A 26,515-nucleotide genomic window follows, 5' to 3' on the forward strand; every position below is an offset into this window, starting at 1 on the left:
ATACCCACTATCAACCTAGCAACAATCAACAACAGCGGATAACTAAAGAAAACATGTGACAACCTGTCCCATGGACCCCACTTGTAACGCCCCCGAACCGCGCTATAGCCATCCCGGCCATGCCACAGCCCGGAGACGCTACTATAGGAACGTTCATCAAAGGTCCGGCCGGGTGTGAGAACAAATCAGGCCCTTCGGCCAGTCCCTCGACGAGGTTCCCGACCACACGACACATCCTTCAGGTTTTGCAACCCTACGGACACGTCGTGCGTTGGGCCGACTCGGACTAAGCCTATACCAGTACGACCCGCTTGATTTAAAAGAAAATACGAATTCATTATTTCTTAAAAGGGTATCCACAACCGATTACACAAAATAGTTCGCAAGGCTTAACGCCAAAACTTGGTTCGCAAATAAACATACTTTGAATTTTACAATAGACACCAAAAAGAAAACTACTCCGGATCCCTATCGTTCACCACGCCCTCTAGTTCCCTCTAGTGTCACCTGCAGAACAACAATATTATCATAAGTAATCTAAGATTACTTAGTGAGCTCAGGGTTCCTGCAGAGAAATTAAATTCCCAACCCCAATCCCCCAATCACACACAACATGCACGCATATATGACAACATGCAAGCATAAATAAGCAACATGCAAGCATAAGCTATCAACGAGCAAGCGAAAACAACTCAACAACCATCAAAGATGGCATGCGGAAGCTAAAAAGCTAACCAACCACTTCAACATCACTCGCATCTACATGCAACCATAAACAACAATCATGCAACAGCATGCAACAACACGCAACCATAAATAACAATCATGCAACAGCATGCAACAACATGCAACCATAACTAACAATCATGCAACAGCATGCAACAACATGCAACCATAACACTTGTAATAAAAACAACAGTTTTTAACAAGTTTAATCCATCTGGGCCTGGTACGCATCTCTCTTCCCCAACCCCTTGTGAATTCTCCAAGCCGCAACCACAAAGGTACGCGTTTGGATATCAGCCAACGTTACACCATCGTGTAAAATAGCCTCGGCCAGGGTAGCGAGCCCAGTAACCTCCGAGCTCTTCGTGACCAACCCTGCACACACACGAACATGGGTTGCATGTCGCGGCTGCATGTGGCACGGAATGGGAAGGATAGCAATACCAACTCTCACATCGCTTAGCCGGAATCCCTCGCGGACTAAAGCGTCTCAAGATCTCACCAAAGTTTATACTTGAATTTATGCGGTTCTTAAACCCATAATTTCACAAGTATTCCAACCAAAACTTGCCCTTGTTACTAGATCATCTCGATCTAGCAACTAGCACAACCTCAACCCGCATGCATTTAAACAAGAAAACATAACAAAACTTCAAGCAAATGCATCTACATGCAACATGCAAAACCGCGCACTAGATGGATGTTTTCAACTCTCCATCTAAGCCGATGCAAATATGTGCCTGAACTCACAGTAAACCGTCGACGAATGATCTCCTTTGATGAAGCTCTTCTCGCGGCTACTCGGATCTCTCCTTTGATTAGAATCGATTTCCTTATCGATCTAACGTTGATGGTCTTGGTCGATAGTCTTCTCTTGCAACCACTCTCTTCTTCTCTTCTTTCTCTCCCAAACACTTACTCTTTCTCTCTCAATTTCTCTTAACTTATCCCTTCTTTCCTTGAGCGAAAATGAGAGGAGTGAGAGCTTATTTATAGAACAAGTGGGCGGTGGAGACAGCCAATGGGAGTCGCATGCACTCTCCCTATTAGAGGGACTTCAACACTTGGAAGCTCCTTGCTTCAACACCTTGAATTCCACTTAAGCTCCCTTGAATTCTTTAATCCTCCACTAAAAACCCACTAAGCCTCCTTGAATAAAATATTCACCCACTTAACTCCACTAAGCCTTCTTGATTAAAATATTAATCCACTTAACTTCCTTAAGTGATTCTTGGGGAAGACTTTTTCCACTCTCGGTTGCCCTTCGCCGGTCCTCGGCAGCTCTCTCGGCAACTATCGGCATCCATCGGCAATGTTCTTCGGGTACTCGATGCTTTCCTCGAGTACTCGGTAGCTTCCTCGAGTACTCGACACGTTCTCGGGTACTCGGTACTCTCCCTCGAGTACTCGACACTTCCTCGGGTACTCGGTACTCTCGGCATCTCTGGGCGATTGCCGGGTAATGCGTCTTGGACGGTACGTGCGGTACGTCTCGGACGACTCGGACAACTCTCGGTCCGTTAACTTTTTCTCGGACTTCCCTTCATCAAACTTCCAGCTCTTCTTTCTGCCTTCCTTTTTCCGGTCTTTTGGACTTGAAAACACGTCAAAATTTTACCCTTAGGTGAGGGTCACTACATTCTCCCCCCCTTAATAGAATTCGTCCCGAATTCCATAGGGTTCTGATGGTCTTGCCTCATCTTCTTCCGCAAACAACTGAGGATACTTGGCACGCATCCTATCCTCATCTTCCCATGTGGTGACCTTACGGTTCTGTTTTCCCCAGAACACTTGAATTTGAGGAATACTCCTATTCTTCAACTTCCGGGTCCTTCTTTGCCCTATTCCAAACGGTCCTTCGGGGTATGTGAGATTTGGCTCCAACTCCTCGATAGACTCGGGCACAATCATTCTTGGATCTGGCACATGCTTCCGTAGTTGTGATACGTGGAAGACTTTATGCAACCGCATCACCTCGGGCATTGATAACCGATAGGCTACCTCGCCAACTCTTCTCTCAATCCGGTACGGTCCGATAAACCTTACCGCAAGCTTTCCCACTTTGCCAAAACGATCCTTTCCTTTTTGTGGTGCAACCTTCAAATACACCATGTCTCCAACTTCGAATTCCACTTCTCGCCTCTTACGGTCTGCGTACTTCCTTTGGCGATCTTGAGCCTTCTTCATGCTCTCTCGAATAAACTTGATCTTTTCTGTCGTCTCATCAATCAACTTGTGGTTGAAACTTGTTCGCTCTCCCACTTCTGTCCAACATAAAGGCGTTCTACACGGCCTTCCGTACAAGGCTTCAAATGGCGACATGCCAGTGCTCGAGTGATAACTATTGTTATACGCAAACTCGACCAAAGGCAAATTCTTCTCCCAATCAGATGACCACTCCAATGCACACAATCGAATCATGTCCTCTATGGTTCGAATAGTTCTCTCCGTCTGCCCGTCAGTCTCTGGGTGAAACGAGGTGCTCATATGAACATTTGTTCCCAACGCCCTATGTAAATCTTGCCAGAATATTGACGCAAACTTTGGATCACGATCCGAAACAATATTCGCTGGCACTCCATGGAGCTTCAAAATCTCGTCTATGTATTTCTCTGCCAAGACTGGCGCTTGATCCGTGCTCCTCACTGGAACCTAACGGGCTACTTTGGTTAAACGATCAACCACTACCCACACTGCGTCATTGATCCTCCCTTTTCTTATAGGTAGGCCGGTAATAAAATCCATAGAGATAGAGTCCCATTTCCATGTCGGTATGGGCAAGTTGCGAAGCAATCCCGCTGGCACTTGATGCTCTACCTTGATTCGTTGACATGAATCACATTGGCTTACCCATTTTGCTACTGCTCTCTTCAGTCCAGGCCAATGATAGTATCTACGCACATCTTTGTACATCTTGGTGCTCCCTGGATGTATACTCAATGCTGAGCTATGGGCGGCTCCTAATATCTCTTCTCGCAATCCGTTCCGATTTGGTACGGTCACTCTCCCATTGAGAAGTAAAGTGTCATCGTCCGCTAGATGATATCCACTAGCATTTGGTCCTTCTAACCCTTTCAACTCTTCGATGATCTTCTTCAGATTCTCGTCTTTAGGTTGTTCCTCACGAACTCGTTGTAGTAGGCTCGCTTGAGTTACGGCTTGTAAACCCAACGGCTCACTAGATTCTCCCTCCAAGGCTAAAAGCCTTACCTTCTTCAATTCCTCAGTTAAAGACTCCACGTCCTTCTCAACATCAACTTGTGCTTTTCTTCGGCTTAGCGCATCCGCTACTACGTTCGCTTTGCCTGGGTGATACTGGATTCTTAAGTCGTAATCGGCTACGAACTCCATCCATCTCCTCTGACGCAAATTAAGATCCGGTTGCGTGAACAAGTACTTAAGACTTTGGTGGTCTGTAAATACCTGAACAGCTTCTCCATACAAATATGATCTCCAAGTCCTCAATGCAAACACCACAGCGGCCAACTCTAGGTCGTGTGTGGGGTAGTTTTCCTCATGCTTCCTTAGCTGTCTAGATGCATAGGAAATCACCCTATCCCCTTGCATCAAAACACATCCAACTCCAACTCTTGATGCGTCTGTAAACACAGAATATGGTTGGTTTTGTTCGGGCAGGGCTAACACCGGTGCGGTTGTCAGCGCTCCCTTCAACTTTCTGAAAGCCTCCTCTACTTCCTCACTCCATATGAAAGGTACTCCTTTCCCGGTAAGTCGTGTCAAAGGTTTCGCGATAGTCGAAAACCCCTTTACGAACTTCCGATAATAACCTGCCTGGCCTAAGAAACTCCTTACTTCCGTTGCGGTCGTTGGCATCAGCAAACCCTGTATTGCGGCAATCTTTTCTGGATCCGCGGACACACCTTGTTCCGACACTCGGTGTCCTAAAAATCCAATCTCCCTCTGCCAAAACTTGCACTTGCGAAACTTCGCGAATAGCTTCATCTCCCTTAACCTTTCCAAAGCCTTCCTCAAATGCTCCGCGTGGTCCTCCGCACTTCTTGAGTATATCAAGATATCATCAATAAAGATGATCACGAATCGATCTAAATAATCGTGAAAAACCTCATTCATTAATCGCATGAATGCGGCCGGTGCATTGGTAAGTCCAAACGGCATCACTACGAACTCGTACTGGCCATATCTCGTTTGAAACGCCGTCTTCATCACATCTTGTTCCGCAATCGAGATTTGATGATAGTCGGAGGCTAGATCAATCTTCAAAAACCAACTTGCTCCTCTTAGCTGGTCCAACAGCTCATCGATCCTTGGCAAAGGATACTTGTCCTTTATAGTTATGTTATTGATACATCGGTAATCAATACATAATCGCATGCTTCCGTCCTTCTTCTTGACGAACAGCACTGGGGCTCCCCATGGCGACGAACTTGGTCTTATAAAACCCTTCTCTAACAAGTCCTCCAACTGAGTCTTGAGTTCAGCCAACTCGGCTGGCGCCATGCGATACGGTGCCTTAGCAATTGGGGTAGCTCCCGGTTCCAAATTTATGGTAAGCGGATGGCTCCTAGGTGGAGGCAATCCTTCCAATGGCCTAAATACGTCTCCAAAGTCCTTGACTATGGCAATATCCTCAACTTCCATGCCTTCTCTGTCATCTCCTCCCATCGCGGTTAGAGTGACTAAATAAACTTCATCTTCCTCACTCACTCTTCTAATCCTTGCTGCCGATGCGAAGTATGCCGTTTTACTTGGGCTGATCCCATTGAAAGCTAGAGGGGTCCTCCCTCCATTTTCAAATATAACTCTGCTTCTGCTGCAGTCTATATGGGCTTGGTGTTCCGATAACCAATCCATTCCCAAAATAGCATCGAACCTTTCCAATGGCATCACCAAAGGATTTACCGGGAGGTTCGTATCTTGCAAGACTATCGACACTTCCTTGACCCATCTTGTTGTCCTCAACGGCGGCTGATTACCCGCAGTGTAGACATTAATGTTCACCTCTTCCTCCTCACACAAGTGTCCCAACTTGTCAACCACTTCGGGTGTCACAAAACTATTGGACGCTCCCGAATCGAACAGTACATGTGTGGGGTTACCACCAACAAGTAATGTTCCTAAATGCAAAGCAAATATAACAAAATGCAATGCCAAACTAATCACACAACCTCACAAGCAACACAAAACAATCACAAGAGAGTTAGAACCCAATCAAACCTGTTATAGGGCCCTTCGCGGCCTGTGGAGGTTTGGGTGGCTCTATTCCTAAACCAAAAACATTTGCTGGGGTTGCTTGCTTCTTCGCTGGGGGTTCCTTCACTTGGTTCGCTATCTGGGCACGGTTCACAGTTTGGGTGTTCGGTTTGGCCGGCTTCGACGGACATGAGTTCGCGTAATGTCCCAACTCGCCATAGTAGAAACATGTGACGGTTGACAAGTTATTGCTCTTCGTTTCCTCGACAGTCGGACAAGCGCGAGCGAAATGCCCCACTTTCCCGCACACATAGCATCCCCTCGGATCCATGTTGCTCACCTTACTACCACCTTGGTTAACGTTCATCTTGACCTTCCTGCGGCCTGCGCTCCAATTCCGTCCTGCTATTTGATTCACCTTTCGGGTGTTCACAACCTTAGTTTGCTGGACGGGTTCCTTCTTTCTATCCCGAGCTGCAATCTCCTTTTCTTTCTCGATTGCTTCCTCAACACTTACCGCCCTCTCTTCCACTTCCTCGACACTGCGGTAAGTCACAGCGTGCAACCTTCCTTGAATATCTAGCCTAAGCCCGTTAAAGTACCTTCGGGCCATCGCTAACTCGTCGTCATTTCCTTGGTACAGGTACCTCCAAAGTCTTGTAAAAATTCTCCCATATGCTCGAACGGTCATTTCACGCTGTTCCAATTGTAAAAACTGACTCTCCAACCGGTCACGCGACTCTGGTGGAAAGTACTTCAGCTCGAACTCTTTCTTAAAGATTCCCCATGTTACGGTCTGAAACCGGTAACGAGGAACTACGGTATCCCACCATGCACGAGCATCTTCCTCCAAGAAATTAACCGCTACTGGCCTCTTAAACTCCTCTGGACACCTTGTCAACTCGAAATTACTTTCCAGGTCTTTTATCCAAGCGTCTGCTAATACGACATTCGGATCTCCTTTGAATTTACGGAATCCTAAGTTCCGTAACAACATCACCCGCTTAAGAAACTGGTCGGATGGATCTTCGGCTGCACGATTTGCTTGATCCTGCTGCTGCTGCTGGATCATATGGTTCAAGAGATCTTGGACCATCTTAAGTGTCTGCTGGGTCTCCGGCACATTCTGCTCACTTGGTCCTTCTCCATGCGCTTGATTTACACCTGGCATGTTCTGAGTTGGATAAGCGGCGTACGGTCCAAACGGCGAAAATCCTGGCGGGTACATGCCCTCCGATGCACTAAAATGATTCGAACTTAATGGTGTGTATCCTAACGTCGCGCCAGGTACATTCCTATTTGGCACAAACATATCCGGCCCATAAACATCCGAGAACGACTCTTCCCTTTGAGCATCATCAAACTGCGAATCCCATTCCTCCGGACCAAACTGCTGACTTGAACCCCTCCCTGTGTCCGGCGAACGATACGTCGACCTCGATCTTTCAGATCCTTGACGTGACATCTGCATCCACGATCAACAAAGGGTTTACTTAATCCCGNTGTGGAGGTTTGGGTGGCTCTATTCCTAAACCAAAAACATTTGCTGGGGTTGCTTGCTTCTTCGCTGGGGGTTCCTTCACTTGGTTCGCTATCTGGGCACGGTTCACAGTTTGGGTGTTCGGTTTGGCCGGCTTCGACGGACATGAGTTCGCGTAATGTCCCAACTCGCCATAGTAGAAACATGTGACGGTTGACAAGTTATTGCTCTTCGTTTCCTCGACAGTCGGACAAGCGCGAGCGAAATGCCCCACTTTNAGCATCATAACCATGCTCTGATACCACCGTTGTAACGCCCCCGAACCGCGCTATAGCCATCCCGGCCATGCCACAGCCCGGAGACGCTACTATGGGAACGTTCATTAAAGGTCCGGCCGGGTGCGAGAACAAATCAGGCCCTTCGGCCAGTCCCTCGACGAGGTTCCCGACCACACGACACATCCTTCAGGTTTTGCAACCCTACGGACACGTCGTGCGTTGGGCCGACTCGGACTAAGCCTATACCAGTACGACCCGCTTGATTTAAAAGAAAATACGAATTCATTATTTCTTAAAAGGGTATCCACAACCGATTACACAAAATAGTTCGCAAGGCTTAACGCCAAAACTTGGTTCGCAAATAAACATACTTTGAATTTTACAATAGACACCAAAAAGAAAACTACTCCGGAGCCCTATCGTTCATCACGCCCTCTAGTTCCCTCTAGTGTCACCTGCAGAACAACAATATTATCATAAGTAATCTAAGATTACTTAGTGAGCTCAGGGTTCCTGCAGAGAAATTAAATTCCCAACCCCAATCCCCCAATCACACACAACATGCACGCATATATGACAACATGCAAGCATAGATAAACAACATGCAAGCATAAGCTATCAACGAGCAAGCGAAAACAACTCAACAACCATCAAAGATGGCATGCGGAAGCTAAAAAGCTAACCAACCACTTCAACATCACTCGCATCTACATGCAACCATAAACAACAATCATGCAACAGCATGCAACAACATGCAACCATAAATAACAATCATGCAACAGCATGCAACAACATGCAACCATAAATAACAATCATGCAACAGCATGCAACAACATGCAACCATAAATAACAATCATGCAACAGCATGCAACAACATGCAACCATAAATAACAATCATGCAACAGCATGCAACAACATGCAACCATAAATAACAATCATGCAACAGCATGCAACAACATGCAACCATAAATAACAATCATGCAACAGCATGCAACAACATGCAACCATAAATAACAATCATGCAACAGCATGCAACAACATGCAACCATAAATAACAATCATGCAACAGCATGCAACAACATGCAACCATAACTAACAATCATGCAACAGCATGCAACAACATGCAACCATAACACTTGTAATAAAAACAACAGTTTTTAACAAGTTTAATCCATCTGGGCCCGGTACGCATCTCTCTTCCCCAACCCCTTGTGAATTCTCCAAGCCGCAACCACAAAGGTACGCGTTTGGATATCAGCCAACGTTACACCGTCGTGTAAAATAGCCTCGGCCAGGGTAGCGAGCCCAGTAACCTCCGAGCTCTTCGTGATCGACCCTGCACACACACGAACATGGGTTGCATGTCGCGGCTGCATGTGGCATGGAATGGGAAGGATAGCAATACCAACTCTCACATCGCTTAGCCGGAATCCCTCGCGGACTAAAGCGTCTCAAGATGTCACCGAAGTTTATACTTGAATTTATGCGGTTCTTAAACCCATAATTTCACAAGTATTCCAACCAAAACTTGCCCTTGTTACTAGATCATCTCGATCTAGCAACTAGCACAACCTCAACCCGCATGCATTTAAACAAGAAAACATAACAAAACTTCAAGCAAATGCATCTACATGCAACATGCAAAACCGCGGACTAGATGGATGTTTTCAACTCTCCATCTAAGCTGATGCAAATATGTGCCTGAACTCACAGTAAACCGTCGACAAATGATCTCCTTTGATGAAGCTCTTCTCGCGGCTACTCGGATCTCTCCTTTGGTTAGAATCGATTTCCTTATCGATCTAACGTTGATGGTCTTGGTCGATAGTCTTCTCTTGCAACCACTCTCTTCTTCTCTTCTTTCTCTCCCAAACACTCACTCTTTCTCTCTCAATTTCTCTTAACTTACCCCTTCTTTCCTTGAGCGAAAATGAGAGGAGTGAGAGCTTATTTATAGAACAAGTGGGCGGTGGAGACAGCCAATGGGAGTCGCATGCACTCTCCCTATTAGAGGGACTTCAACACTTGGAAGCTCCTTGCTTCAACACCTTGAATTCCACTTAAGCTCCCTTGAATTCTTTAATCCTCCACTAAAAACCCACTAAGCCTCCTTGAATAAAATATTCACCCACTTAACTCCACTAAGCCTTCTTGATTAAAATAATCATTCCACTTAACTTCCTTAAGTGATTCTTGGGGAAGACTTTTTCTACTCTCGGTTGACCATCGCCGGTCCTCGGCAGCTCTCTCGGCAACTATCGGCATCCATCGGCAACGTTCTTCGGGTACTCGATGCTTTCCTCGAGTACTCGGTAGCTCCCTCGAGTACTCGACACGTTCTCGGGTACTCGGTACTCTCCCTCGAGTACTCGACACTTCCTCGGGTACTCGGTACTCTTGGCATCTCTCGGCGATTGCCAGGTAATGCGTCTCGGACGGTACGTGCGGTACATCTCGGACGACTCGGACAACTCTCGGTCCGTTAACTTTTTCTCGGACTTCCCTTCATCAAACTTCCAGCTCTTCTTTCTGCCTTCCTTTTTCCGGTCTTTTGGACTTGAAAACACGTCAAAATTTTACTCTTAGGTGAGGGTCACTACACCACTAGCCCTAAGCTAGCTGCCCCAACGGACCGTCCGTGGATCCCACTAGCCCACCGCTAGCCGTCCAACGGACCCCAAGCTGGCCTTGCAGGGCATCGATCCTAACCCATCACTGTGGATATCCAAATCCACCAGTAGGTTATTGGTGCGCCAGGCGTTCCTCGAACCCTGGTCCCCACCCTTTAACAACCTTCCCACAGGACCTGCAGATCAATTGGTGGCAACTTGTCCTGTGGGAAGGTTGTTAAAGGGTGGGGACCAGAGTTCGAGGAACGCCTGGCGCACCAATAACCTACTAGTGGATTTGGATATCCACAGTGATGGGTTAGGATCGATGCACTGCAGGGCCAGCTTGGGGTCCGTTTGGGCGGCTAGCAGTGAGGCTAGTGGGCTAGCAGTAAGGCTAGTGGGTTAGCAGTGAGGCTAGTGGGGTCTACGGGACGGGTTGTCACAAAAAAATTCCATTAAACCAATAAGAATTTCAACAATAATAATCTAATAACCAACAATGCAATAACCAAGTTCCAACATCCTACAACGTTCTATCCACTCAACACTAGGAACCTAACAATAGCTAGACCACAATCAATCAAGCCTCTAGAACATCCTCCTCCTCATTGCCTTGACTCCACGATTACACTTTTCCTTTACCTGCACACCACAAACAACAATTGAGATGCGTAAGTATTATCATAAATACTTAGTGAGGCCGTCCTCCCATCTACTAGGTTATACACACAAGCATCTGAGACTCTCATGTTTAAGCAAACAAACAATACATCAAACCACGAAAACAAGTCTCAGATGAGACTGGTGTCGACCGATGCTACATCGGTATCATCGATGCTTGCACGACATGGTGTCGATTGATGCTACATCGGTATCGATCGATGCTTCTTTTGCAGACGCAAACTGCACGAACACGAACGTCGATCCTCCGTTTCAAATCATCTTGAAACCGTCCCAAACTTACCCAAACACCTCGGGAACCTATGGTAAACACGAAAACAACGAACCCAAGCAAGCAAACACCACAGATAGACAAAGAACATCCCAAACAAAAGAGATTTCATGCTTAGATCAACCATGGTCACACACTCACCTCTTTTACAGGAAGATTGGGTTGAGAAACGGTGGAAACAACACCTTAGGAACCTTCTCCTTCGTTCCCAGCAACAGCTCCCCCTTCTCCAGCCACAGATCACTCCAAAAACGCCAAGAACAGACCCAGAAACTCACAGAAACACTCTCCAACGCTTTCTCTCCTTTTTCTCTCTTTCTCACTTAACGGCGACAAAAAAAACTCCCAAAACCCTTAATTCGTCGCTTCTTCACTTATAAATGCGAATTAAGGATTTCTAATTGAACCAAACCGAACCAAACAGCAACTAAAACAAACACGACCAAACCGGAACACATGGTGTCGATCGATATACCAAGGGTGTCGATCGACACTCAGACTAAAAATGCAATATTTGGTTTGCGGATGTTACAATTCTCCCCCACCAGTAAGGATTCATCCTCGAATCCCGCATCACCGTCCATCCGTCAAGGACCTCCGTGCCACCGTCAACACGGCCCGCACGTCCTCCAACCGGACTAAACACCGTCAGCCAAAGTTTCCCGTGCAACTGTCGCAACAGCCCACACACCTCCGACTGAACCATGAGGTCCTTTCTAGCCAATATACTCACATCAAATACACTATTTGCTCACAACTCAGTGCTTCCCCCGTCCGTGGTCACAACAGACGAATCATGCCGGCTTGCTATCAGGCCAACCGCCTTAAGCTACGGCATCCAGGAAGTCACTCACACACACTCCCCCGCTCTCGGGTTGCAACCCTCGAGACATACCGGCTCACTGCCGAGCAACAACTCACGGCTACGGTATCCAGGGAGTCTCAAATATCCTGCTCTTGGGTCGTCACCCTAAAGCACGCTCTCGGATCGTCATCCGAAGCAACATACAACTCCCACTCTCTGGCCACAAAGTCCATCGAGCTATCGGTATCACATGAGTTGGGCCCACACGGCCTTGAGCAAAACCAAATCTGATGCCATCAAGTATCTCCCGGCTAGATCTACCTCAACACTTCCCACAAAAATTCCCCTTTTAGAAACTTTCTAAATCTGGAAACCTCCTTTTTGGAAACTTTCTATTTATGGAAACTTCCAAAAATAGAAATCCGAGCTATTTCTCTTTTTCCCATGACAACAACCNGTTAAAGGGTGGGGACCAGAGTTCGAGGAACGCCTGGCGCACCAATAACCTACTAGTGGATTTGGATATCCACAGTGATGGGTTAGGATCGATGCACTGCAGGGCCAGCTTGGGGTCCGTTTGGGCGGCTAGCAGTGAGGCTAGTGGGCTAGCAGTAAGGCTAGTGGGTTAGCAGTGAGGCTAGTGGGGTCTACGGGACGGGTTGTCACAAAAAAATTCCATTAAACCAATAAGAATTTCAACAATAATAATCTAATAACCAACAATGCAATAACCAAGTTCCAACATCCTACAACGTTCTATCCACTCAACACTAGGAACCTAACAATAGCTAGACCACAATCAATCAAGCCTCTAGAACATCCTCCTCCTCATTGCCTTGACTCCACGATTACACTTTTCCTTTACCTGCACACCACAAACAACAATTGAGATGCGTAAGTATTATCATAAATACTTAGTGAGGCCGTCCTCCCATCTACTAGGTTATACACACAAGCATCTGAGACTCTCATGTTTAAGCAAACAAACAATACATCAAACCACGAAAACAAGTCTCAGATGAGACTGGTGTCGACCGATGCTACATCGGTATCATCGATGCTTGCACGACATGGTGTCGATTGATGCTACATCGGTATCGATCGATGCTTCTTTTGCAGACGCAAACTGCACGAACACGAACGTCGATCCTCCGTTTCAAATCATCTTGAAACCGTCCCAAACTTACCCAAACACCTCGGGAACCTATGGTAAACACGAAAACAACGAACCCAAGCAAGCAAACACCACAGATAGACAAAGAACATCCCAAACAAAAGAGATTTCATGCTTAGATCAACCATGGTCACACACTCACCTCTTTTACAGGAAGATTGGGTTGAGAAACGGTGGAAACAACACCTTAGGAACCTTCTCCTTCGTTCCCAGCAACAGCTCCCCCTTCTCCAGCCACAGATCACTCCAAAAACGCCAAGAACAGACCCAGAAACTCACAGAAACACTCTCCAACGCTTTCTCTCCTTTTTCTCTCTTTCTCACTTAACGGCGACAAAAAAAACTCCCAAAACCCTTAATTCGTCGCTTCTTCACTTATAAATGCGAATTAAGGATTTCTAATTGAACCAAACCGAACCAAACAGCAACTAAAACAAACACGACCAAACCGGAACACATGGTGTCGATCGATATACCAAGGGTGTCGATCGACACTCAGACTAAAAATGCAATATTTGGTTTGCGGATGTTACAATTCTCCCCCACCAGTAAGGATTCATCCTCGAATCCCGCATCACCGTCCATCCGTCAAGGACCTCCGTGCCACCGTCAACACGGCCCGCACGTCCTCCAACCGGACTAAACACCGTCAGCCAAAGTTTCCCGTGCAACTGTCGCAACAGCCCACACACCTCCGACTGAACCATGAGGTCCTTTCTAGCCAATATACTCACATCAAATACACTATTTGCTCACAACTCAGTGCTTCCCCCGTCCGTGGTCACAACAGACGAATCATGCCGGCTTGCTATCAGGCCAACCGCCTTAAGCTACGGCATCCAGGAAGTCACTCACACACACTCCCCCGCTCTCGGGTTGCAACCCTCGAGACATACCGGCTCACTGCCGAGCAACAACTCACGGCTACGGTATCCAGGGAGTCTCAAATATCCTGCTCTTGGGTCGTCACCCTAAAGCACGCTCTCGGATCGTCATCCGAAGCAACATACAACTCCCACTCTCTGGCCACAAAGTCCATCGAGCTATCGGTATCACATGAGTTGGGCCCACACGGCCTTGAGCAAAACCAAATCTGATGCCATCAAGTATCTCCCGGCTAGATCTACCTCAACACTTCCCACAAAAATTCCCCTTTTAGAAACTTTCTAAATCTGGAAACCTCCTTTTTGGAAACTTTCTATTTATGGAAACTTCCAAAAATAGAAATCCGAGCTATTTCTCTTTTTCCCATGACAACAACCGTCAAACATAAAGAAAAATACTCATTTTATTAATCTCAAAAATGTCATAATCGTTACAACCTCAACGAAAATACAAAAGAAAAATAAGATACAACAATCCAAGCCATCCACCCACATCCCGAGCACCACCTCATCTTGGTACTTAGTCGCACAACCAACCCCCCTAAGCGACCAAGTATCAAGAGAGATTGGCTGGAATACTCCGTACCTGCTCCAGCCACGGACTACAACGTGGACCCGACTAGACAAGCTCATGTCGCGGCCTGCTTCTCAAGCCACTTCTTAAACCTTGCCTTCATCCTCTACTTCATCACAGTCCCACATGACTCTCATCAAAGGAATCTTCTTTTCCGATGTTCCTCGACTCTTCTCCCGAGCACCCTCAACNGACCACAATCAATCAAGCCTCTAGAACATCCTCCTCCTCATTGCCTTGACTCCACGATTACACTTTTCCTTTACCTGCACACCACAAACAACAATTGAGATGCGTAAGTATTATCATAAATACTTAGTGAGGCCGTCCTCCCATCTACTAGGTTATACACACAAGCATCTGAGACTCTCATGTTTAAGCAAACAAACAATACATCAAACCACGAAAACAAGTCTCAGATGAGACTGGTGTCGACCGATGCTACATCGGTATCATCGATGCTTGCACGACATGGTGTCGATTGATGCTACATCGGTATCGATCGATGCTTCTTTTGCAGACGCAAACTGCACGAACACGAACGTCGATCCTCCGTTTCAAATCATCTTGAAACCGTCCCAAACTTACCCAAACACCTCGGGAACCTATGGTAAACACGAAAACAACGAACCCAAGCAAGCAAACACCACAGATAGACAAAGAACATCCCAAACAAAAGAGATTTCATGCTTAGATCAACCATGGTCACACACTCACCTCTTTTACAGGAAGATTGGGTTGAGAAACGGTGGAAACAACACCTTAGGAACCTTCTCCTTCGTTCCCAGCAACAGCTCCCCCTTCTCCAGCCACAGATCACTCCAAAAACGCCAAGAACAGACCCAGAAACTCACAGAAACACTCTCCAACGCTTTCTCTCCTTTTTCTCTCTTTCTCACTTAACGGCGACAAAAAAAACTCCCAAAACNCTCAACGGTCTCGCCTCAAAAGTCATGTTAGGCTGAAGATCCTCAGGAATCTTAGCCAACCACCGATCCTCCTCGTGAAGACACTTCCTCAGCATCANCTTCACTTATAAATGCGAATTAAGGATTTCTAATTGAACCAAACCGAACCAAACAGCAACTAAAACAAACACGACCAAACCGGAACACATGGTGTCGATCGATATACCAAGGGTGTCGATCGACACTCAGACTAAAAATGCAATATTTGGTTTGCGGATGTTACAATTCTCCCCCACCAGTAAGGATTCATCCTCGAATCCCGCATCACCGTCCATCCGTCAAGGACCTCCGTGCCACCGTCAACACGGCCCGCACGTCCTCCAACCGGACTAAACACCGTCAGCCAAAGTTTCCCGTGCAACTGTCGCAACAGCCCACACACCTCCGACTGAACCATGAGGTCCTTTCTAGCCAATATACTCACATCAAATACACTATTTGCTCACAACTCAGTGCTTCCCCCGTCCGTGGTCACAACAGACGAATCATGCCGGCTTGCTATCAGGCCAACCGCCTTAAGCTACGGCATCCAGGAAGTCACTCACACACACTCCCCCGCTCTCGGGTTGCAACCCTCGAGACATACCGGCTCACTGCCGAGCAACAACTCACGGCTACGGTATCCAGGGAGTCTCAAATATCCTGCTCTTGGGTCGTCACCCTAAAGCACGCTCTCGGATCGTCATCCGAAGCAACATACAACTCCCACTCTCTGGCCACAAAGTCCATCGAGCTATCGGTATCACATGAGTTGGGCCCACACGGCCTTGAGCAAAACCAAATCTGATGCCATCAAGTATCTCCCGGCTAGATCTACCTCAACACTTCCCACAAAAATTCCCCTTTTAGAAACTTTCTAAATCTGGAAACCTCCTTTTTGGAAACTTTCTATTTATGGAAACTTCCAAAAATAGAAATCCGAGCTATTTCTCTTTTTCCCATGACAACAACCGTCAAACATAAAGAAAAATACTCATTTTATTAATCTCAAAAATGTCATAATCGTTACAACCTCAACGAAAATACAAAAGAAAAATAAGATACAACAATCCAAGCCATCCACCCACATCCCGAGCACCACCTCATCTTGGTACTTAGTCGCACAACCAACCCCCCTAAGCGACCAAGTATCAAGAGAGATTGGCTGGAATACTCCGTACCTGCTCCAGCCACGGACTACAACGTGGACCCGACTAGACAAGCTCATGTCGCGGCCTGCTTCTCAAGCCACTTCTTAAACCTTGCCTTCATCCTCTACTTCATCACAGTCCCACATGACTCTCATCAAAGGAATCTTCTTTTCCGATGTTCCTCGACTCTTCTCCCGAGCACCCTCAACGGTCTCGCCTCAAAAGTCATGTTAGGCTGAAGATCCTCAGGAATCTTAGCCAACCACCGATCCTCCTCGTGAAGACACTTCCTCAGCATCGACACATGAAATACCTTGTGGAACGCATGCATAACCTCAGGCAACTCCAGCCGGTATGCCACTAGTCCCACCCGCTCAACCACTCTGAACAGACCCATGTACCTCAGACTCAACTTAGTCTCTGTCAATGACCTGTTCGGACCCCGCAACATGGCCATCTTAAGGTACAATCTATCCCCAACCTGAAACTCAAGATCCTTCCTCCTCTTATCAGCATAGCTCTTCTGCCGATCTTGAGCCTCCTTCATGTTCAGCCTCAGAACCCGAATCTTCTCCGAGGTCTCCTGAACAAAATCTACACCATATATGCTCCTCTCCCTCACCTGAGTCCAACATAACGGTGTACGACACGGCCTCCCATACAATGCCTCATAAGGGGCCATCCCAATACTCGCCTGGTAGCTGTTGTTGTAAGCAAACTCTAGCAAGCTCAAATGACCCAAATCGCATTAAACGTCCTCGACACAGGCAATCCCACCACGAAGTCCATCGTGTTCAAATCCCACTTCCACTCTGGAATGGGCAAACTCTGTAATAATCCACCAGGAACCTGATGTTCCGCCTTCACTAGCTGGCAAGTATCACACTTCGCCACCTAGTCGGCTACGTCCTTCTTCATCCCGACCCAGTGATAATACCGCTTGAGGTCACGGTACATCTTGGTCGCTCCTAGATGAATAGAGAACTTGCTCGAATGAGCCTCTCTCAGTATCTCCTGCCTCAGATCCACACCCTTGGGCACACAGACATGACCATGCACAAGGATAGTACCATTAGCAGAGACCTGATACTCCGAACCCGCAGCCTTGGAGGCATTTACCAGCCCCTCATCGCTCTCCTGAGCTAACTGCACTCTGCTCAACAAATCCGCTCGATCAACTGCCTCCAAACCCAAAGGTTCCTGTGAGATAGCACACAACCTCAATGCACTAATCTCACCTACCAACGCCTCCACATCCTGCTCCTGAGCCAAAGCCGCCCGCTTCCGACTCAAGGCATCTGCAACTAGGTTAGCTTTACGAGGATGGTAAGCTATGTCCAGATCATAATCCGCTACTAACTCCATCCAACGCCTCTGCCTCAAATTCAGCTCAGGCTGAGTAAAAATGTACTTCAAACTCTTGTGATATGTAAATACATGTACCTTCCTGCCATACAAATAAGACCTCCAAATCTTCAGAGCAAATATCACTGTTGCCATCTCCAAATCATGAGTAGGATAATTAGTCTCGTGCTTCCACAACTGCCGCGAAGCATAGGCTATAACCTTCTCCTGCTGCATAAGAACACAACCCAACCCCACTCCAGAAGCATAGGCTATAACATAAGGCTCGTTCTGCTTAGGCAGTGCTAACACAGGCGTGGTAGTCAACATCTGCTTCAGGCTTGCAAAACTCGCCTCACACTCCAGTGACCACACAAATGGAACCTCCTTCCCTGTAAGCTTAGTCATTGGCTGTGCCATACTCGCAAAACCCCAAACAAACCTCCTGTAGTAACCCGCTAATCCCAGAAAACTTTGGATCTCAGTGGCGCTCTGCGGCCTCGGCCACTCTCTGATGGCATGAATCTTCTCAGGATCCACTGAAACTCCCTCTACCGGAACAATCACGCTGCCAGAAACTGCACTTACTCAGCTTAGCAAACAACTTCTGCTCCCGGAGCTTCACCAGAACTACTCTCAGATGTACTGCATGCTCCTCAGGACTCTTATAGTATACCAGGATGTCGTCGATGAATATGATGACTGACTCGTCCAGAAACTCCTGGAACACGCTGTTCATCAATCTCATAAACGCAGCTGGCGCATTAGTCAACCCGAAAAGCATCACCACAAACTCATAATGCCCATACCTCGTCCTGAAAGCCGTCTTCCTCACATCTGCCTCATCTATCGGTATCTGATGATAACCTGATGCCAGATGCACCTTAGAGAACCAAGTAGCACCCCTCAACTGATCCAACAACTCATCGATCCTGGGAAGAGGGTACTTGTTCTTCATAGTGACCCGGTTCAAACCCCGGTAATCAATACACAACCGGAAACTCCCATCCTTCTTCTTCACAAACAACACGGGCGCTCCGAACGGTGATACACTAGGGTGGATGAATCCCTTACCCAACAAATCCTCTAGCTGCTTCTTCAGCTCTGCCATCTCTGCTGAAGCCATTCTGTAAGGAGCCTTGGATAACGACATCGTCCCCGGTTCTAGTTTAATAGTAAAAGAATCCGACCGAGATGTAGGTAATCCCTGCAATGACTGAAACACATCCTCAAAGTCCTCCACTACCGGAATACCGCTAACCGTAGACTTTCTGACTGACTCTGGCATAGATATAGTAACCAGATAAGCCTCACGGCCCTTCTCGATCATCTTCCCAGTCTGAATGGCCGAGATCAGGAGACTCCCCGAAGTCGGTCTAATACCCTGAAAAACCAACTTCCCTCCTGGACGCTCAAACTCCACTCTACCCCGATAGCAATCCAAATCCACCCTATGCCGATGCAACCAATCCATCCCGAGAATAACATCATACAACTCCACAGGACTGATAAGCAAATCCGCTGGCCACGACTCCTCCACGATCTAAATATCAACTCCTCTAGCTTGTCCAACAACTCTCAGGAGCTTGCCTCCCGCAACTCTGACAACTCCTGTACGCTCCCCGAAGTCCCCTCTGATTCCCGCACTCTCTGCACACTCCGGAGTGATGAAGCTATGAGAAGCTCCAGAATCGAACATAACATGGGACTTAAACCTGCCCACCAACAAGGTCCCTACATAAACCTCATGTGTTGAGAACCTAACATTCGATCACAAGCAAAAACAAACATAATCTGAACTATTGAATTGACCAAGTTCGAATCTCTGAAGTTATACCTGTGATCGCTCCTGCACTTGTGCCACTGGTCTCCACAGTCGAGTACACCCGCGACATCGGATCAATCCAACCCACTGTCTGCACACCGTGCTGCACTCCTGGCTGACCTCCAGCCTGCACCGCTGCTACTGCCATCTACTGCAACTTGGGACAACAAGGCTTGATATGCCCCGTCACCGCCCGCTGCTCCATCACTGCCTGCTGCTCACCTCTCTGCGGACAGTTGGTCACCTTGTGGTCCCTGCTACCACACCCAAAGCATCTCGCACCACCGTACCTCGATCTCTGCATATCATCAAACTTCCGCTTCTGCCCATGCGCAGGCTTGCCGCCCTTGCTAGGGACAGAATACGGCTGAGACCGCTGTGGCTGCACTGAAGGACCGACCATAACCACCTGTGACCTCAAGTCATCCTCTATCCCAGCTGCAACCTCAACTAGCTCCGCTCTCTTAGCATAGCTCCTCACTCTGCACCGTGTCCTTAGATCATCCCGCAGAGCCAACAAGAACCACCGCACCTGAGCCGACTCTGGCTCCCATGCCCGGCCTGCATACCCCACAAGCCGACTGAACTCTGCATCAAGCTCCCGCACTGTATGGTCACCCCGAGTCAACCCCAAGAACCTTGCCTCCATGCGATCAAGAGCCTCCTGTGGAAAATACTTGGAGTTAAACTCCCTCACAAAATCTCCCCAATTCATATCCCGCTGCACCCTCCGTGCTGTCACCGACCTCCACCACACACATGCATCACCTGACAAGTAGTACACTGCCAAATCCACCCTGAACTGGTCGGGACACCGAAGCGAAAGGAAAAGATCCTCCATTGGCTCTCTCCACTCATCTGCTACACTCGGATCTGTACCTCCCGAGAAAGACCCCGCTCCCACTCGGTGCAGCTGCACCATAATCTGCACATACTGAGCATCCACTACCTCGGCCCCCGGCTGCACACCTGCCTGCAAACCCGCCATAGGCTGCACCGCTGGAACCTGCCCACCAACCACTGGCGGCACTACTGCTGGAAGTCGCTCCAAAACATGAGCTAGCAAGCCCATCAAGACATCCTCCCTGCCTGGAGCACCCCCTACTGCAACCCCCACACCTTAGGCAACACTGTGACCGACACCGGGCCCATCCGTGCTGCCGTCACCCAAACCAGCCTGGCCTCCAGACACACTAGGATGAACCTGTGACTCCGCTACCTCCTCACTGGCCATGCTCTGGGTCACACTGGCCTCAGGAACCTGACCTCGTCCCCGACCACGACCACGACCACGACCACGACCACAACCAACAGCATCCTCACCTCTAACCATTTGTATCACCAAGAACAGAAGGCTAAGCAACAAATAATTCTAATAACACAAGAACACAACTCACCGTGGAATCACAAAGCAGGCTCGAAGAGGATGTTCTAGGACCTCATGCCACACACAATTGACTAACTCACACAATCAACTCTAGCATGAAATCCTAAACATCAACAGAAAAAGCACAATGAACCCTAGACCTAGAACCGTAAGGGCTCTGATACCAAAATGAAACAACCCTTTCCGTTTTTTTCTAAATAATATTAATTCACTAGTGGTCTCATACCCACTATCAACCTAGCAACAATCAACAACAACAGATAACCAAAGAAAACAATTCCATTAAACCAATAAGAATTCCATCAATAATAATCCAATAACCAACAATGCAATAATCCAAAACCAACTGATAACATCATTATTTTACTCATTTTAGCTATAGTTTTCATATGCATTTAGGAAGAGTTTGATGAGATTCTAGGTGTAAAATGTCTATTATCAAGTATTTCAGGTTTCAACAAGGTTTTACAAGTTTAATAGCTATTTGAACCAAAAAGAAAAGAAAATACGTTTTAGGAAAGTTTTAGAGCTTTACAGTACGGGCAACGTTTGGAGAGCTTTAAGAACTCAATATATATCATGTTTGGTGTCTTTGGAAAGCTGGAAGAGTCTATCTTTCTCCTCGAAGTGGAACCAAGTCAATCCATTCAGCCATCCGAAAGTTATGCCTGATTTACCGAGACGTATTATAAACCGACATAAGAAGAACCGACCTACCGACGGGCTTTTATCCAAGGCCTGACCGCCGACCACCACGGCGGCTAAGTCCAAGCCTCCTCCACGGTCCATAAGCCTATTTCGCCGCCTCTTAGCCTGCACTTAAGAAGAGAAGACGTTTCTACCCTTACAAAACCCTAAACCTAAACAAAACCCTATAAATACTCTTAAGACCTAGGGTTTTGAGGTGTGCCTTCATCGAGACTTCAAGTGCCTCCTATACCGCTGCTGCTGAGCAACCCTAGACGACCAGAGAAGCTCTCTCTTGCTCGCCGAATCCATTGAAGCCTTTGAAGACCACCATCTCTCTTTCTACTCTTTCTAGTTCTTTCATTCTATCTTTGCTTTGGGACCAAGTTACTTTTGTGACAAATAGAGAAGTTTACTTTGAACCCCCTTTTGTTTATTGATTCATTTTTTATGCTGTTCTATATAATATCAATGTCGTTTCTTTGCATCATGAGCGAGTAGTTTTATTTGTTGGGTTCTATGGGGTGATTCAAGGGGAATTCATAGGTTCGCTTCTATTAGGTTGTTAGATCTTATTTTCGGTTTTAAATTAGAGTTCTTTCGGGACATCTTTATCTTAATGCTTATGCTTGGATTGATCACCAAACACTGATCTAGAGAACGGGAGCGCTAACCGTGTTATCCTACTTCTCCGAACTAGTGTTATACCGAAGCCTTGCTCGTAACCTTCATAAGTTGAGTTGCAAAGTTTGGTGAATGTACCGAACTTGTTTAGCTAGCTGGTTGACATGCGACGTTGCCTGTGAAAGTTGAGTAACGGAGTGTGAAGACTTTAGACTTTCATTCTATGAGAATAGCTTGTTAGTTCATTAGTGTTTCGTAGTTGAGAACCTAGACCGAAAATTAGTATTTACTTGTTAAATCTTACACTTACTATTGCTTAGAACCATGAAAACCCTAAGATGACTCCCAAAACGCCCAACGCCTTAGTCTTATAGTTTTAAACCCTTTTTATTTTCTTGCAATAGTTATTAGAAAAACCAAAACCCCAATCTCTTCTTTAGTCTTAGCCATAGTTCTTTCTCCTANATTCATAGGTTCGCTTCTATTAGGTTGTTAGATCTTATTTTCGGTTTTAAATTAGAGTTCTTTCGGGACATCTTTATCTTAATGCTTATGCTTGGATTGATCACCAAACACTGATCTAGAGAACGGGAGCGCTAACCGTGTTATCCTACTTCTCCGAACTAGTGTTATACCGAAGCCTTGCTCGTAACCTTCATAAGTTGAGTTGCAAAGTTTGGTGAATGTACCGAACTTGTTTAGCTAGCTGGTTGACATGCGTCGTTGCCTGTGAAAGTTGAGTAACGGAGTGTGAAGACTTTAGACTTTCATTCTATGAGAATAGCTTGTTAGTTCATTAGTGTTTCGTAGTTGAGAACCTAGACCGAAAATTAGTATTTACTTGTTAAATCTTACACTTACTATTGCTTAGAACCATGAAAACCCTAAGATGACTCCCAAAACGCCCAACGCCTTAGTCTTATAGTTTTAAACCCTTTTTATTTTCTTGCAATAGTTATTAGGAAAACCAAAACCCCAATCTCTTCTTTAGTCTTAGCCATAGTTCTTTCTCCTATAATTCAATTTGTGTTTGCTATTACTCTCTGTGAGATCGATCCTAAAATACTACAATTGATTAACTGTGCACTTTCAGCCGANTATCCTACTTCTCCGAACTAGTGTTATACCGAAGCCTTGCTCGTAACCTTCATAAGTTGAGTTGCAAAGTTTGGTGAATGTACCGAACTTGTTTAGCTAGCTGGTTGACATGCGACGTTGCCTGTGAAAGTTGAGTAACGGAGTGTGAAGACTTTAGACTTTCATTCTATGAGAATAGCTTGTTAGTTCATTAGTGTTTCGTAGTTGAGAACCTAGACCGAAAATTAGTATTTACTTGTTAAATCTTACACTTACTATTGCTTAGAACCATGAAAACCCTAAGATGACTCCCAAAACGCCCAACGCCTTAGTCTTATAGTTTTAAACCCTTTTTATTTTCTTGCAATAGTTATTAGAAAAACCAAAACCCCAATCTCTTCTTTAGTCTTAGCCATAGTTCTTTCTCCTATAATTCAATTTGTGTTTGCTATTACTCTCTGTGAGATCGATCCTAAAATACTACAATTGATTAACTGTGCACTTTCAGCCGACGTGTAGTCTTTTCAGGTAAAAGATTTGGAGTGAAATTCTACACACATCACCAACAATGCAATAACCAAGTTCCAACATCCTACAACGTTCTATCCACTCAACACTAGCAACCTAACAGTAGCTAGACCACAATCAATCAAGCCTCTAGAACATCCTCCTCCTCATCGCCTTGATTCCATGATCACACTTTTCCTTTACTTGCACACCACAAACAACAATTGAGATGCGTAAGTATTATCATAAATACTTAGTGAGGCCGTCCTCCCATCTACTAGGTTATACACACAAGCATCTAAGACTCTCATGTTTAAGCAAACAAACAAACACAAACAATACATCAAACCACGAAAAAAAGTCTCGGATGAGACTGGTGTCAACCGAGGCTACATCGGTATCGATCGATGCTTGCACGACATGGTGTCGATCGATACTACATCGGTATCAATCGATGCTTCTTCTGCAGACGCGAACTGCACGAACACGAACGTCGATCCTCCATTTCAAATCATCTCGAAACCGTCCCAAACTCACCCAAACACCTCAGGAACCTATGGTAAACACGAAAACAACAAACCCAAGCAAGCAAACACCACAAATAGACAAAGCACAGCCCAAACAAAAGAGATCTCATGCTTAGATCAACCATGGTCAAGCACTCACCTCTTTTACAGGAAGATTGGGTTGAGAAACGGTGGAAACAACACCTTAGGAACCTTCTCCTTCGTTCCCAGCAACAGCTCTCCCTTCTCCAGCCACAGATCCCTCCAAAAACGCCAAGAACAGACCCAAAAACTCACAGAAACACTCTCCAACGCTTTCTCTCCTTTTTTTCTCTTTCTCACTTAACGGCGACAAAACAAAACTCCCAAAATCCTTAATTCGTCGCTTCTTCACTTATAAATGCGAATTAAGGATTTCTAATTGAACCAAACCGAACTAAACATCAATTAAAACAAGCACGACCAAACCGGAACACATGGTGTANAACCGTAAGGGCTCTGATACCAAAATGAAACAACCCTTTCCGTTTTTTTCTAAATAATATTAATTCACTAGTGGTCTCATACCCACTATCAACCTAGCAACAATCAACAACAACAGATAACCAAAGAAAACAATTCCATTAAACCAATAAGAATTCCATCAATAATAATCCAATAACCAACAATGCAATAATCCAAAACCAACTGATAACATCATTATTTTACTCATTTTAGCTATAGTTTTCATATGCATTTAGGAAGAGTTTGATGAGATTCTAGGTGTAAAATGTCTATTATCAAGTATTTCAGGTTTCAACAAGGTTTTACAAGTTTAATAGCTATTTGAACCAAAAAGAAAAGAAAATACGTTTTAGGAAAGTTTTAGAGCTTTACAGTACGGGCAACGTTTGGAGAGCTTTAAGAACTCAATATATATCATGTTTGGTGTCTTTGGAAAGCTGGAAGAGTCTATCTTTCTCCTCGAAGTGGAACCAAGTCAATCCATTCAGCCATCCGAAAGTTATGCCTGATTTACCGAGACGTATTATAAACCGACATAAGAAGAACCGACCTACCGACGGGCTTTTATCCAAGGCCTGACCGCCGACCACCACGGCGGCTAAGTCCAAGCCTCCTCCACGGTCCATAAGCCTATTTCGCCGCCTCTTAGCCTGCACTTAAGAAGAGAAGACGTTTCTACCCTTACAAAACCCTAAACCTAAACAAAACCCTATAAATACTCTTAAGACCTAGGGTTTTGAGGTGTGCCTTCATCGAGACTTCAAGTGCCTCCTATACCGCCGCTGCTGAGCAACCATAGACGACCAGAGAAGCTCTCTCTTGCTCGCCGAATCCATTGAAGCCTTTGAAGACCACCATCTCTCTTTCTACTCTTTCTAGTTCTTTCATTCTATCTTTGCTTTGGGACCAAGTTACTTTTGTGACAAATAGAGAAGTTTACTTTGAACCCCCTTTTGTTTATTGATTCATTTTTTATGCTGTTCTATATAATATCAATGTCGTTTCTTTGCATCATGAGCGAGTAGTTTTATTTGTTGGGTTCTATGGGGTGATTCAAGGGGAATTCATAGGTTCGCTTCTATTAGGTTGTTAGATCTTATTTTCGGTTTTAAATTAGAGTTCTTTCGGGACATCTTTATCTTAATGCTTATGCTTGGATTGATCACCAAACACTGATCTAGAGAACGGGAGCGCTAACCGTGTTATCCTACTTCTCCGAACTAGTGTTATACCGAAGCCTTGCTCGTAACCTTCATAAGTTGAGTTGCAAAGTTTGGTGAATGTACCGAACTTGTTTAG

At 46.0% G+C, this 26,515-nt stretch overlaps 1 protein-coding gene across 1 annotated transcript; it reads right to left on the reverse strand.

The window, feature by feature from the left end:
• On the reverse strand, positions 2,377 to 18,507 carry LOC104748892. Its single transcript, XM_019236843.1, has 4 exons — positions 18,199 to 18,507; positions 5,923 to 7,363; positions 3,577 to 5,822; positions 2,377 to 3,378 (listed from the first exon to the last, which is right to left on the reverse strand). Exons 1-4 carry the CDS (start codon positions 18,505 to 18,507, stop codon positions 2,377 to 2,379), a joined length of 4,998 nt encoding a protein of 1,665 aa, XP_019092388.1.

The sequence above is a fragment of the Camelina sativa genome, chromosome 15, assembly GCF_000633955.1.
Source record: "Camelina sativa cultivar DH55 chromosome 15, Cs, whole genome shotgun sequence".
Lineage (NCBI taxonomy): Eukaryota > Viridiplantae > Streptophyta > Magnoliopsida > Brassicales > Brassicaceae > Camelina > Camelina sativa.

Excerpts from the sequence above, each read along its gene's own strand:
- LOC104748892 (XM_019236843.1), bottom strand. The coding sequence starts at position 18,507 with ATGACTAAGCTTACAGGGAAGGAGGTTCCATTTGTGTGGTCACTGGAG. Across the intron at positions 7,364-18,198 it reads CTTATTTGTATGGCAGGAAG|ATGTCACGTCAAGGATCTGA; the intron begins GTACATGTATTT and ends TCGTGGATGCAG. Across the intron at positions 5,823-5,922 it reads CGCGAAGGGCCCTATAACAG|GAACATTACTTGTTGGTGGT; the intron begins GTTTGATTGGGT and ends CTTTGCATTTAG.